The sequence below is a fragment of the Monodon monoceros genome, unplaced genomic scaffold (assembly GCF_005190385.1).
Source record: "Monodon monoceros isolate NGI ecotype Baffin Bay Population unplaced genomic scaffold, NGI_Narwhal_1 Super_Scaffold_3, whole genome shotgun sequence".
Taxonomy (NCBI): Eukaryota; Metazoa; Chordata; class Mammalia; order Artiodactyla; family Monodontidae; genus Monodon; species Monodon monoceros.
In genome coordinates this window covers 34319662-34334153 of record NW_021703780.1, presented here as the reverse complement: position 1 = coordinate 34334153, position 14492 = coordinate 34319662, and the positions used below count along the sequence as shown (strand labels likewise).

The window sequence follows — 14492 nt, the reverse complement described above, 5'->3', positions numbered from 1 at the left end:
CACCCTACCTGGGCTCCAGAACGAGATACACAGAGAAGATCTAAACCAGACCCAGAGCCTGGAGCCCAGCCCAGCTGAGACCAGGTGAACTCCAACCAACCTGCAGACCCACAAGTAAGAAGATTCAATAGGTTGTATGTCACGTAGATTTTGAACTTGTTTGTCACGCAGCACTACTGTGGTGACACTGACTAATATACTGGGGCTCTCAGGGGTCCTTGACCAGGCCTGATCATTCCTGCCTCGGCCTCTTTATTGCTTCCACCTAAAACAGCTAACCCCTCCCCTCTTCCTTCCAAATCCCACCTACTCCCCCGGACACAGCTTATACCTCACTCCACCTGCTCCCAGAAGCTCTGCCCCATCCAGCCACAGAATACACCCCTCCCAACCCAGGCATGTGAATGTACTTCCATTAGCTCATGAAAAAGCTCAAGTGTATCAAGTTCACCAAGCAAATTCATTTACATTTTCACCTTTTGGGTGGCTAATTACTAAACTGAAATGCCCCTTAACTTAGTATCATCACTAACTAATTACCTGGTTAGAAGGTTAAGGGTCTTATAGATCCGTGTGATGTTTAATTTCTGAACAAGTACCTTCCTGACGATGCAACAGTAGTTAGTTCCCACCCACAGCATCAGCCCTGCAGCCACAGCACAAGCGGGAGCCCGTCTTTGGAGCCCACCCCAGCTAGAAATAGCTCTCCTTTGTAAATAGTTAATGAGCTTGTTCATGCGTGTTGCATGTCTCCGTGGCCCTGCTTTCACCTCGGGCTGGCATATCACAGTCTGTGGTTTTGTGTGATTCTGCTGGCTCACCACCCCCCACCACCTCTGAGGCTCTGAAGATGATGGGCATTAATCTGACTTCATGTTTGGAACCCTTCTGTCACCTATGGGGTGCCCACTCTCGTCACACACACACATGCCAGACCACAGGCCTAATTGGCAAGGACTCAGACATCCCTCTTGGCTTCTCTCTCTGTCTCAGTGTCTCTAGAGATGAGCAAAGAGCACTCACAGAGTGGCAGAAAATCAGCCCAGATCACCTTCCTTCCCAGGCTGGCCTCAGCTAAACTACACACTGGCTACTGGCTCCCGGGATTTTGTGGGCAGGTGCCAAGAGACGTGGATGACACAGACGCTTTCGCCCATATGGCTCTGTGGCGGTTGCACTCCTGCCCAACATCTATCCTCTTCTTCTAAGTCCCCTGCAGAGCCCTGATTTTATTTGGGAAAGCAACATGCCTGAGCAAATGACCAACTTTCTCAGGCTCTGACGTGGTCTGAGGAAATACAATGAGATGGAAGCAGGAGTCCTTGGGTGGGGCTTCTGGGGGACTCTTTAAAGGGGCTGACTCATCCAGAAGGTTGGTACCTGTCTTAGTTGGGCTTTCCCGGAAGCAGACTCTAAGATGAAGATTTGAGTGCCAGTAGTTTATTTGGGAGGTGGGCCCAGGATTCTCTGGAATGGGGAAGAAAGGCCAAACAGGCTGTTTCGCTAAGCAACTTACCCTTGTGAGCAATCTGGGCTCAGTCCTACTGGGACCCTCTGGGAGACAGCACAGAACATGCCTCAGCTGTCCTTCTTCTTTCCCCCTGGGGGAGGAAGCGGGGGTGTTAATCCTCCAACTCCCTCTGGCATAGGGTGGGGCTGCTCCTGGGGACGTCAACTCTCCTGCACTTCGGCTGCCCTCCCTGTGGGCTGGGCACACCTGAGGAAGTCCCAGAGGGAAGGGTCAGTGAGCCACATGTTGAAGACTGCAACTGACCTAAGAAGGAGCTTCAGTCCCTGAGGTCCATGGAACTCCCACACCAGCCCTGAGCTATATCCCTCTGGAATTCCATTACATGACAGAAACAAACCCCCAATTTTGTCAAACCACTGTAGTCAGATCTTTGCTACGAGAAGCACTTCACACTATCCGAAGATGCTCTTCACGTCTTACATCTTTTATCATTTCACAACATCCTTGTGAGTTATTATCATCCCCATTCTGCAGAAGAGAAGCCTGAGGCTCAGAGAAGGAAAGGGAGGGGGATAAGAGACCACGTCTGGAGCCCTGGATTCGATCCTCCTGGTATTAATCACTAAGCCTCAGCTGGGGGGTAAGAAAAATGACTCCAGCAACTAAAATGCACAGGATGCTTTTGTTTCCTAAATGTTTCACATACTTTATCTCTTTGGAGATAACCCCATTTGAAGGGGTTTGTATTTCAATGTTATAGACGAAGCAAAGTCTCAGAGTGGTGAGATGACCAGGGCAAGGTAGAGCTGCATGGGAAGCCAGGTCTCCTGACTTCTTCCCTCACCAGAAGTTCAGAGACCAAACCCCAGCCGTGGGATTTACAGCAGCTCTGCCCACCGGTACTGCCCATTCCCTAGGTACAACGGCCCAATGCTGAACACACATCAGAGTCACCGGGGGAGCTTTAACAACACGGATGCCTGGGCCCCACCCCAAGCTGACTCAGGATCCCTTGGAGAGAGAATACAGCTCCCCATGGATTCTGGTGCACAGCTAGGCTTGGGGAACACTGGGGTGGTGGGAAACCTCAGGCTCCAGGTCAGAATGCCTGGGTTTCACACTTCCCCCACCCACAGTTCTCCTGGAGCTGTTACGAGGCTGAAAGGAGCTGGCTGCTGTGAACATGTTTGGGGGAAATTCTAGTTGTCAGATGAGTGTTTGTGCTTGGTGTCATTCTGATGGCTGCCACCACCAGCATGATCCCCAAGTCCCAGACACTCCTCAAGCCTAACCCCTCCCTCTGCAAACCTTCTTTGGTAATTTCCTGGTGAGAAATAAGTAATATCCCCACCCCTACCCCCAAACCAACCAAATGTGTATAAAATTAACAAGGAACTCGTTCTCTGGTTCTCACTTACTAGAGGGGGAAAAGCCACATTCCAAAAGAAAAGTAGACTGGATGTACAATTCTACTCCCTTTACTCCTGCTAATTATTTCTCCCTTCGAAGATGTCTTCAGACAACTTTTTGAGAATAAAGAGTGAATGACAAGTAGAGAATTTAGTCACTTCTGAACAGATGCCCTGAAGGTTTTTGAATCTGAGTGGAGTCATCTTCTTGTGCAGAGCAGGAGGGGCAGGATGATAAAATGGTGATATGATTTGAGATGCTCTTGGAAGGCACCCCTGAAAAATGTCTCTCCTATGCACAAACTTGCTGTGGGTTTTGAAATTCCACCATTAGAGATTCACTCCTTTGGGTCTTTCAGAGTTTCCAATTGAACTGCAAAGATTTCTGAAAGGGGTGACACCTTATACTTTGATCTCTTAAAACTCTATCAGATTGTTTTCCTAATTTACAGTTCTCTTAGAGTAAGGTTTTGAAGAATGGAGCCACAAGAAGAAGCCTGGAGAACACGGACAAAAAGAGGGGGCTAAGAAAGGAAAGTGGACAGGCTCCTAATAACAATAAGTAATGATATGTATCCTGTACTTCACAGTTGACTATGAAAGATGCACTTTCAAATAGGTGATCTCATTCAGTTCATGCCACTGTCTATATAACATATGCAGAAAGGAAGCTCTGTTCCCATTTTACAGACAAGAAAACAGAGACTGACAGTGACGCAGTGTTTTGCCCATGATCCCAAGACTAGTAAATGGTAGAGTTAGGGTGCAAACTCAGGTTCTAGAAGTGCTAGCTGCCTCTTTGTCTTCTGTATATTACTGGCAGTGCATTGTGCCTAGTTTTAAAAAAACTACATTTCCCAGCCCCCCTTGCAGACATGTGTGGCCAAAAGAGATATAAGCAGACGTTATTGGGTAGAGTTTCAGAGAACCTCTTCCCCTTTGCCCTCTGGCTCTTCTGCTTTTTACCTTTCCTGCTGTATAGAAAGGAGATGTGAAAGCTAGAGTGCCGGCAGCCATTTTGCACCATGAGGGAACCTTAAGGACAGAAACTGTGTGCTGAGGATGGCAGATCAGAGAGGTAGGAGCTGGGCCCTTGGTGGCCATGCTTCCCAGAAACCCAAGCTAAACTCTCTTCCACTGGACTTCTCTTACACAAGAGACATAAACCCTTATGAACTTAAATCTCATTAGGTTAAGTTTTCTAACCCTCCTAATTGCCACGGCTAGGCCTTAGAAATGTGGGGAAGGCAACTAAAGCTGGAAGAGAAAATCTCAGCAGACTCCCAGTGGGTTACCCCATCCTTCCGAGAAAAAGAAGTTATAGTTGGTGCCCCCCAGCCCAAGTCTCCAGCCTTAAGGAAAACTCCTTGAGATATCAGCGAGATGTGCCCCACAGCATGGTACCTGGCATTGGATGTAGGACACCACGTTTCTAGTCTTTGCTTTGTGGAACCTTGGGAAATCCACTCAATTCATTAAAGACTTAGTTTCACCATCTATAAAATGGGTATAATATTTGTCCTGTCCATCTCCACTTGTGGACATCAGATTTCTATTGTCAAGCAATGTAAAAGAAATTTAGAAAAATATAAAACCCAAGGCAGGCTGATCTGGCTCTGACCAGGGAGTTGCCAGGGATCTTTCTACCCCACACACCCCAATTTCCTCCTTCACACCTCTTTTTCCTCTGCCTGTCAGGGCTCAATCCACTGTTTCAGGAGAAGCTGAGATGTCAAAGAAGCAGCTGAGTCAAAGAACCTTCCCCCTGCATAGGTGTCAGGTTTTGCATATGGCATGACTCTTCCTTTAGGGAGCACCTGTCCCTAGCAGTTTCTTCCCATATCCACAAGATCCCAGGTTCATCAGTAAATTTCCCTCCACCCCAAGGTGGAGAGGGCTACATTTTCATGGGCTGGGGGGAACGAACTGAGGTGTTGATTCATAAGATCCTGATGGGGTAGAAACTGGCTGAATCTGCCATTTTATTTTTTCCCCAGAGGGGAAACAGAGCAACAGTAAAAAAAAACAAAACAAAAAAACAATGCCCTAACCCCAGCCCTGCAAAACTCTGTGGGGTGGTTCAGTCTCCCCCAAGGTGGGGAGTATGTCTGACGATCATGGAAGAATATGGCATGGAAAGGGGGGTCTGAAGATAATTGGGGGTCGGGGCATGGAATGGTTACTATCTTCTACCACCTTCAGGTCTCTTGCCTCATGACCCCTCACTTTTTCTACACGGAATTGATGACAACAGACTAAGCTGCACGAAGACAAGGCTGCATCCTGGCTAATTCCACACTGTGCTATAGAAGTATGCTGGCTGTTCCCCTGGCCCTCCTGGGGACTGTTCCAACATCATGCCTGGAGGCAAGTGTTTGTGAATGTCATTTGGGCTGCTAATGACATGCAGGGCACTTAACTTACCATGTCACACGGGGGATGAAGCAGAGCTGGGACGGGCTTCTGCTTTCTCATGCACGAGGGGAGGCCCCCTTCTTTCTGACTCCCCTCTCGCCATCCTTCCTCTTCCCCTCAATGACTCCTCTCCACCCCCCTGACACTGCCCCCATTAATGCCAGCCACTTCCTGAAAGGGCAGGCCCTGGGGCAGACAGATGCGGGAGCTGGCCCTCCCCAGTCACACGGGAAACAGGCCAGGCCCCACTTGTGGACTGTACGTATCCAGCATGACCCAGGGCTGCCGGCAGGGCTCAGCCGTGTGTACTCAGGGAAGGCAAATGGCTTGGGAAGTCAGCAAAAACCATTAGATAATTAGGGAGCTAATTATCTGATTAAAAAAAATAAAAGCGAGACACTATTTCATAGCCAAATTCAAATCCTGAGTTATCCATGGCTTGGAATTAGCCATGCCTCTGCTCCCCCTTCCTGGTATATAGAATGGAACCTGATGTTTCAGACACAGCTCACAGCTCCCAGGGCTTCTGTAGGCCCATGGTGTTGGTCAATGGTGACCTGTCAATGACGTGTCCAATCTGGCTGGACAACTGAGCCTCCACCAAGGTCCCTGTCTGTGGCCACAGGCCTCAGGGCTTAAACCCCTATGAGACAGGGCACCCTAACCCTGGGAGGCAAGATGCCATGTGGCCCCAACTGGCAAAAGCAGGTGGATTTAGCAAGTGTGGTAACCATATTGCCTTGATCATGGGATAATAAGAAAACAGAGCCATAGACCATCAGGGTAGGCTCACTTAAGTCAAAGGTTACAGTTAGGCTGACCACTCAGCATCCCTGGCACGGAGTTAGCCGGGTTCTGCTTGAACCCTTCTGGTACGGGCAGCTCACTACCTTATGGCAGCCCTTGTTTATTCTGCTGTTGGGCAGCTCTGATGTTCATTTCCATTCTGTTCAGTTCACCAGGTGTTGACTCCATAGCTGTTGTGGGCCAGGACTTACTAGGAGCTAGGGATCCACAGATGAGTAGGTATGAATAGCACATGCTAGAGAGGGAGAAAGACACAAGCCAAATCATTTTGCAGCCAGATGGAGAGCAATGAGAGAGGTAGGTACAGACGCTGCTATTGGAAATTTTTTATTGTAATGGGTCAGTGCCTGCTTTCGTGTGTGTGTGTGCGTGTGTGTGTGTGTGTGTGTGTGTTCCTCTCTCCTACTCATAATTCTTTGAATAAATTAAGGGATATATGACTCCTTTCCCAAATCCTGTCATCTCCAAGGTAACCTCTGCCCATCTCACAAGATTCTAGAATCCCATTCTCATCAACGGATCTCTGGATATATTGCCATTGGTAAAGATAATCTCTTGAGACTCTGTCATCCTGTATTAAACGTGTTACAGCTCCACGCCGACCAGCTTGAATGATTCAGTGATTAAAATCGTAACCTCCCATGATCTGAGCACTTCACCTCTGTTAACACAACCCAAAATTACAGGAGTCTTTTGGCAGCTCCATCACCTTGAGGCCATGATGTCCTTGAGATCAGCTAAAACTCTGAGCCGATGCCACGCAAAATTCCAGTCAACCCAGATGTGCCTCACCTTGAAGTCATGCAGTTGAGTTTTTGAACGGAAAGAGAATACATATTTTCTGTGTCATTATCCATGTCTATAAGAAAACATACTAAGCAGTACAGAATGGGGGCAGGTATGGGCACAAGGCAGAGGCTTTCTCCCATGCTCACATCAATTTGTTGAGCAACCTGATTACTTGACCAGTTACAAGTCCACTTCACCAGTTCACACGTCTCCATTTTGGCCCAAACACAGGGTAAGATTTTTGTCAAGTGTCCTTTACAGTTGTGATGTGCTCTGTCTATGGCAGTGAATCACAGCCATAGAAACTCCTAGGATGTTTTCCAACAGCATCTATCACCCCAGAGGTTCTGGCCCACTTCCCTCTTGGAGATGCATAGGGGTGAGGGTCTCGTGGAGAATCCTGTGTCAGGAGGGATGTCACTGAGGAGGGCTGCCCTCGTGAACGACAAGGAGGCAGATTGAAAGAACTACTGGGTCACAAACTAGTGAATATAACAAAAAAGAAACAGACTCACAGATATAGAGAACAAACTAGTGGTTACCAGTGGGTGGGAGGGGCAAGATTGGGGTAGGAGATTAAGAAGTACAAACCATTATGTTTAAAACAAGCTACAATGATATATTGTACAACACAGGGAATATAGCCAGTATTTTGTAGAAACTATAAATGGAATATAACCTTTAAAAACTGTGAATCACTATGTTGTACACCTGTAAATTATGTAATATTGTACATCAACTATACTTCAATTAAAAAAAAAAGAAAGAAATACTGGGTCATAGTGTCCCCTGAAGACAGCTGAATACTTGGGCAGGATTTGTCCCCTGGGAACCCATGCTGGGTCCTGGCAATCAGCATTCTTCGCCAAGGGCTTATAGCCATCTGTTGAGCAATTCTGCCCAGCCTAGCATCCTATGCTTTATGGGGTCTAGTCTTCAAAAAGAGACTATCCACCCTTTTCCCATCTTGGGCACTTCTCTTTCTGTCCATGCTGTCTCAGGCCCACCCCCACGGGCTTGGGAAACTCAGCTAGTGTCTTCTAGTCCTGGGATGTGACCCTTTGGGTACGTGTGATGTGTCTCTGTTGGCCTTGGTTTCCTCCTTGAGTACTGGTCTTGCCCTTCCCATGTTGCCTGGATTCCAGTTCTGTCTCTGCTACTTTCCATGTAACACCTTGGGCGAGTTTCTTATATGGGAAGTGGAATAACAATAGTTCTCACCTCCTGGGGTTTTGAGAAAACTCAATGAGTTAGTACACATAGAGCCCTCAGAATAGCGCCCGGTTCAAGTAAGCTCTCAGCGCAGATGTGTACCATTATTGCTGACCCTGTTCTTGCCGGGGAAGGTGGAGGCCAATTGGAAACTGTGCAGCTTTCCCTGTGGCTCTTGTCTAGTCCTCCTGCAGCCTCCTTCCTAACCAGCACATTTGTCCTTCCTGCTGTGAACATGGATTAAGAGCCCTGCGCTCTGTACAGTGTGTGCTCCTCTTTAATATTCATCTTTGGATAGAAGCCTTTCTGCCCCGCTTTTGTACACATCCCTGTTGAAGGCCGAGCGTGTCACAGAGCCACTGTGCAGCCCACTGGTGTCTCTTCTTTCTTATGGGGACAATTTGCTTTCTAAAAATCCACTGTATCCTTCTTGGAGTCTCCCATTTGTCCTAACAGCCAGCTTCACTGTTCGGGTGAGGGCAGCACAGCCATGATGGCTAAGTCTAGGCACTGAAACCAGAGGCCTGTGTTCAGATCAGTCCTGCCTCGTTCTGGCTGCACAAACTTGGGAGAGTTTTAATTCTCTTGGTCTTTTATATTTCTTGGTATGTCCAGGAGATTTAAATGAGATATTTACTTCTTGGAAAGCTACACTGAAACCCACAGTAAGCTGGCAATAATGTTGTCTGGTGATTGCTGTTACTATTATCGGGCTATAGACTCACGCTGTCCTTTTTCTCTAAATTTTGGAAATCCAACTTCTTAAAGACTGAATTGCATATCTAACCATACTCTTCCCGTTTCTCGCCCGGGATGGCAGACAAGATAATGGTCTCAACTCTCACCATTACTGTTACTATAACCATCACTATTGCTAATAACAATAATAATAATAATTTGTATTCCTTGAACACTTACTATTACGTGCCTGCACTGTTGGAGAGCTTTCCATGCTGCTTCTCTTCTAATCTTCAAGACCACAATAAGGGGAAATCTGCATTGTTATCTGCATTTTTTCCCTAAGATTTCTGATGTTTCCATTTACCTCATTTTATTGCACGTTGCTTTATTGCACTTTGCAAATATTGTTTTTTACAAATTGAAGATTTGGGGCAACGCTGCATTGAGGAATTCTATAGGGGTTATTATTCTAACAGCATGTGCTCACTTCATATCTCTGTGTCACATTTTGGTAATTCTCACAGAATTTCAAACATTTGCATTATTATTATATTTGTTATGGTGTCTGTGATCAGTGATCTTTGACATTTTACTACTATGACCCGCTGAAGGCTCAGATGATGGTTGGCATTTTTTAGCAATAAAGTATTTTTTAATTAAAGTTTGTACTTTTTTTAGACATAATGCTGTTATACACAATAGACTACACTATGTTGTAAGCATAACTTTTATATGCACTGGGAAACCAAACAAAATCATGTGGCTCGCTTTATTGCAATATCCACTTTATTGCCGTGGTCTGGAACCCAACCCAAAATATCTCTGAGGTGTGCCTATATTTCTATCTATAAAGCTAGTGTCTCTAGGATCTCAATCACAAAATAAAAGCACTTTGAATTCAGCTTTGAGTGACTTCAGAAGTATACCTCCGATCTCTCCCATGGCCCTCGGAGGGTTTCTGAGACCCCCAGGGAGGGGTGCCATCTTGGCAACCTTGGCTTGCTGCCACCTTGATGCCAGTATCTCCCCCTCACAAACTGCATGGCCCTTCATCCTGCGTCTTTGCAAGCCTCAGAGCTGGTAGCTTTTTGCCTTTACACTTTATATCAAAGTCAAAACCATATAATAAATTCACAAGTGAAGAAATATACTTATTTTCAAAAGGTCAACCTCACAAGGTATCAAAGAAATGCAAATTAAAGCAAGGTCCATTTTTCACCTATGAGATTGGCAAAAATGAAAGTAATTATATATTTTATAATTGGCAAAGGTGCGGTCAAAATGGGCACTGTCACCTTCCACTGGTGAGAGGATAAATAAATGTTTACATGCAATGTAAAAAGGTTATAATTTACCCGTGAAACCAGTGATTCAACCCTTAAGAAAATATGCTAAGGAAATCACTGAAGTTGCACAAATGTATTTATGTACAAAGATACATCCGTTGCTGCATTACTTTTGTTTCTTTGCTGCATTACTTTTAATATTGAAAATTGGAAACAACCTAAATGTCCAACAATAGAAGACTGATTAAATAAATTACGGTATAGCCAAATGAAAAGTACTTTAATACCATGGGATCTCAGCAAGCTACAATGTTGAGTGGAAAGAATTAAGAAACAAAAGGACACGCTAGATTGATCGTAAGTATTGTTTTGAACTGAAATAAAACTTAGAGGCCAAATGCTCCTGGTTGATTTTGAGTGGTGGGATTACAGGTCATTTTTTTCTCTCTCTTTATCATTTTGTCTATGTTCCAAATTTTCTACAAAGACTATTACTTTTATAAGTAGGAAAAATATATATGCAGATTGTTTAATTTCATATATATATGAATATATAACATATATTGTTTAATTTCATATATATATATGTGACATGCATATACTTCAGTTAAGTTCTAATGCTGTTTTCTCTACATCCTGAGAATGAAGCTGCTCTCCAGACAAGCCACACATATGACGCCAGGTAAGGGAATTTCCTTGGCTCCTGCAGCTTCCATGGTGTACCCACCCTCCATCTCATGGACTCCGTTTGGTGAATAAATGCCTTCCTTTCCCCACAGATTCCCATCCAGAGACCGATTCATCAACTGAGAAAGTCAGATTTGGAAGAAACCTCATTGACAGATCAAGGTTCTTGACCTCTCTTGTACCATGGACGCTTCAGCTGTCTGGTGAAGTATATGGGATCCCCTCTCAGAATAATCATTTTAAATGCATACAATAAAACACACAGGATTTCAAAAGAAACCATGCATTCCTTGAGCTGTAAGATTCTAGGCCATGTCTGTCATGTTTAACACAAGCTGAGGCTGGCCAAGGAGGAGACACACCTGTGGTCAGCCCCCGACCCTTTGGCCTGGACCCATCATCTGTGGGCACCTCCCTCTCTCCGAAAAACGTAGGCAATTCTGTTGCAGCTTTTCAGTCTTAATCTCCCTTTCTATCAGCCTAGGAAATGGCCCTTTGATTATCACAGAAGGAGATGAACATCAGTGTCTCCATTTCCAGATGAGGAGACTGACACCCAGAGTGGTCAGGACAGGTGGGCAGGATGACCCCACCTCTAATATTCAGTAGGCTCACATGACCGGCTCTGGTTAATCAGAGCTCATCCAGGGCTTCTGAGGGACCAACTGGGACATGAACGCTCTTCTCCTTCTAGGGCTGCCTAGAGGAAAGAGGTTGTCTGAGGGTGAAGCCAAATCAGAAGAAAAATGAAACTTAGGGAAGCTAAGAAACTGAGAATGCAGGATGTTTGTGGGGCCTTTGATCTACCCTGAGGCAGGTCCCCAAGTTTTCAATTACATGAGCCAACACATTACCTCTCCCTTTTTCTTTTTTTCAGCCAGTTTGAGTTGAGTTCAATTACCTGCTGACCAAGTCAGGTGCAGATTATCCCCATTTTACAGATGAGGACAACTGAGGCAAGGCAAGAGAATTAAATGACTACCAAGTGGCAGAGTGATGATCTGAATTTTACACCTCCTGACCTTAACCGTGACTGCCTACAAGTCCAGGTGAAGGTCAGGTTCATCCCTCCTTGAAGGAGTCAGATTCTTTGGCCAAGAGTTCTGCTCATTGTTATTGTGTGCCTTCCATCTGAGGCTCAAAACAGAAAGTTCTGAGGCTCACAGCCACGAGCCCACCTACCACAGTCACGGACCTGGGAGGTACGGTCCTCCGACATACACATCTCTTTGGGCTGCCCATGTGGGGTCCCGTCTTCTTAAACTTGTAGGTAATGTTCATTCTACTTCCCCTCACCTGCACAAATGGCACAGTTTGTCCCCAGAATCCCACAGCCACCTCTGGGGAGGTGGGGCATAGGTGGGAACAGTTCAAAACCCTCCCCATCATTTCCTCCTGGCCCAGCCAGACACCTCCCTGTGTTGCCGCAGTCCCGGGCTCACCTGTAAATCAGTACCTCATCGTCGGAGCAGTTGTACTGCAGCTGGTACATCTTCACCCGGGGGGCGGACTTGCTGACCGACCACTTGACCAGGGCCGAGGTGGTGGTCACATCGGACACTAGCACAGCCCGTTCCGGGGGGCTTTTGGGAGGCTCCCCACCCCCACTACCTCCACCTCCCCGGCTGGTCTTGCTGGAGCCAGTGATGTCCGAGAGGCGGGACTTGGGAGACGCCGTGCGGCTGGTGCTATTGCTGAGGTGTGGCAGCTGGACAATGGAGACCTCCACTGTGGCCGTGGCCTCCCCGGCGGCGTTGGCAGCGATGCAGGTGAAGGCGCCGCTGTCCTGAGACGTGGTGATGAGGATGTCCAGGGTGCCATTGTCATACACGGCAGTCCTGGAGGAGTTCCCCACCAGGCGGTCATCGGGGGCCACCCAGTGGATGAGGGGGCTGGGGTCCCCGATGGCCTTGCACTTGAGTGTGGCCGCCTGGCCCTCCAGGACCAGCAGCTTGTGCGTGTGCTGGGTGATGAGAGGCGGTTCGCACACAAACTCCTCCTCACGCACGTGCCAGAAGTAGCGGCCCTTGAGGCCCCCCGGGGAGCCACAAGTCTCCAGGTCATCGTCCCGCTCGAGCCTCCGCAGCCAGAGAAGCTCGCAGTTACAATGCAGTGGGTTTCCCCCAAAACTAAAGGACAGGGGTGGAGCGAAGGGCGTGGCCGTCAGGGCGGAGGCCTGGGAGTGGGCGAAGATAGGGTCCGGGGGCAGCTTCTGCAGCCGGTTGGAGGTGAGGTCCAGGCGGGCCAGTTTCTGCAGGTCGGTGAAGGTGCCCTCGGTGATGTGGTCCAGCAGGTTGTGGTCCAGGCTCAGCTGGTGCAGGTTGACCATGCGCCTCACGGAGCCCCAGGGCAGGCCATGGAGGTTGTTGTAGGAGAGGTCCAGATCCTCCAGCGTCAGCAGGAAGTCCTCGAAGGCCTCGTCTGCGATGCCTCCCAGCTGATTGTTGTTCACAATGAGGTGCTGCAGGTTGACCAGGCCCCGCAGGGTGTCCTCCCCGAGGCTGGGCAGCCGGTTGCTGTCGAGGTGCAGGGAGCGCAGGCTCTCGAGGTCCAGGAAGGAGAAGGGCTGGATGTGGCTGATGGTGTTCCTGGACAATGTCAGGTCCACCAGCCCCGTCATGTTGGCGAAGTCCTGGCGGCCGATGTGGATGATAAAGTTGCCGCCCAGACGCAGCTCCACCGTCCGCCGGTCGATGTCAGGGGGTACGAAGAGCAGCCCCTTGGAGGGGCACAGGGTCCCCAGTGACTCAGACAGGTTCTGGCAGACACAGTACTTGGGGCAGGCGTCGACCACGGTAAACGCCATGACAAACGCCAGCAGGCCACCAAGCAGGGTCTCCATGGTCTGGTCACTCAGGCCACGGCGCCTGGAAGGGAGGGACACAAGGTCAGGGTCAGGAGGCGACTTCCTAAAGCCCTGGCCCAGAGCTTCCTCCCTCACACCCACCCCCTGCCTTGGGGAGCAGTAGAGTAGCATCTGCTCACGCAGGTGTAATCTCTTCAACCAGTCCCTCCAATGCAATTCCACTTTTTCCTTTCTCCTTAGCTCTTATCACCTTGGAACAGACTATTTAATTACTTATTATGTTTATGGAATATTTTCTATCTCCCTCACTAGAATGTCAGTTCCATGAGGGCAGATACTTTTGTCTATTTTGTTAATTGCTATAACCTGCACATCTAGCACAGTGCCTGGAACATAGTAGATGCTCAATAAATATTTGTTGGATGGATGCATGGATGGATAATTCTATACCAGTGGTTCATCGAATAATCATTGGATTTGAAAAGTGTTTTATGGCTGGATTTTGAAGTGGGTTTTGCCTTCTTAATTGGATTAGGCTCGGCATGAAATCAAATTGGACCAGCATTCCCTAAGAACAAGAACATGGACAAGGAGAGAGCTGTCCCTGGGAGATGCCAGTGTTAGTGGGGAACTGGCTTTGGGTAAGTTCTTCACCATGGAGAATCCACATAGTGGGTGAATCTCTGGGAGTTCAGGGAGGTGAAGAAGGAGGTGGGATGGGAAGCCAAGGCATGGACCTCTTCTGAGCGCTTAGTATGTGCTGGGTCCCCTGCCCAGACCTTCATATACATCACCTCATCTGGGCTTCAGGAACACCCTTCATGGGGAAAGGTTTATCTGTGTATATAGATGAGGACTTGTCCATGGCCTAAGAGCCTCCTTCAGGTCCTTACGCAAAAGTCACCTTCTCACCAAGGCCCTACCCTCTG

General features: G+C 47.8%; 1 protein-coding gene across 2 annotated transcripts in view; it reads right to left on the bottom strand.

Annotated features, from left to right (window-relative positions):
• LRFN2 (leucine rich repeat and fibronectin type III domain containing 2) overlaps positions 1-14492 on the bottom strand; it is a 175686-nt gene that overhangs the window by 22660 nt on the left and 138534 nt on the right. For both annotated transcript variants that reach the window (XM_029243759.1, XM_029243758.1), the window contains exon 2: positions 12200-13624. In XM_029243759.1, coding sequence (XP_029099592.1) covers positions 12200-13599 — 1400 coding nt within the window. In that variant the 5' untranslated portion in view covers positions 13600-13624. The remainder of the gene's footprint in view (positions 1-12199; positions 13625-14492) is intronic.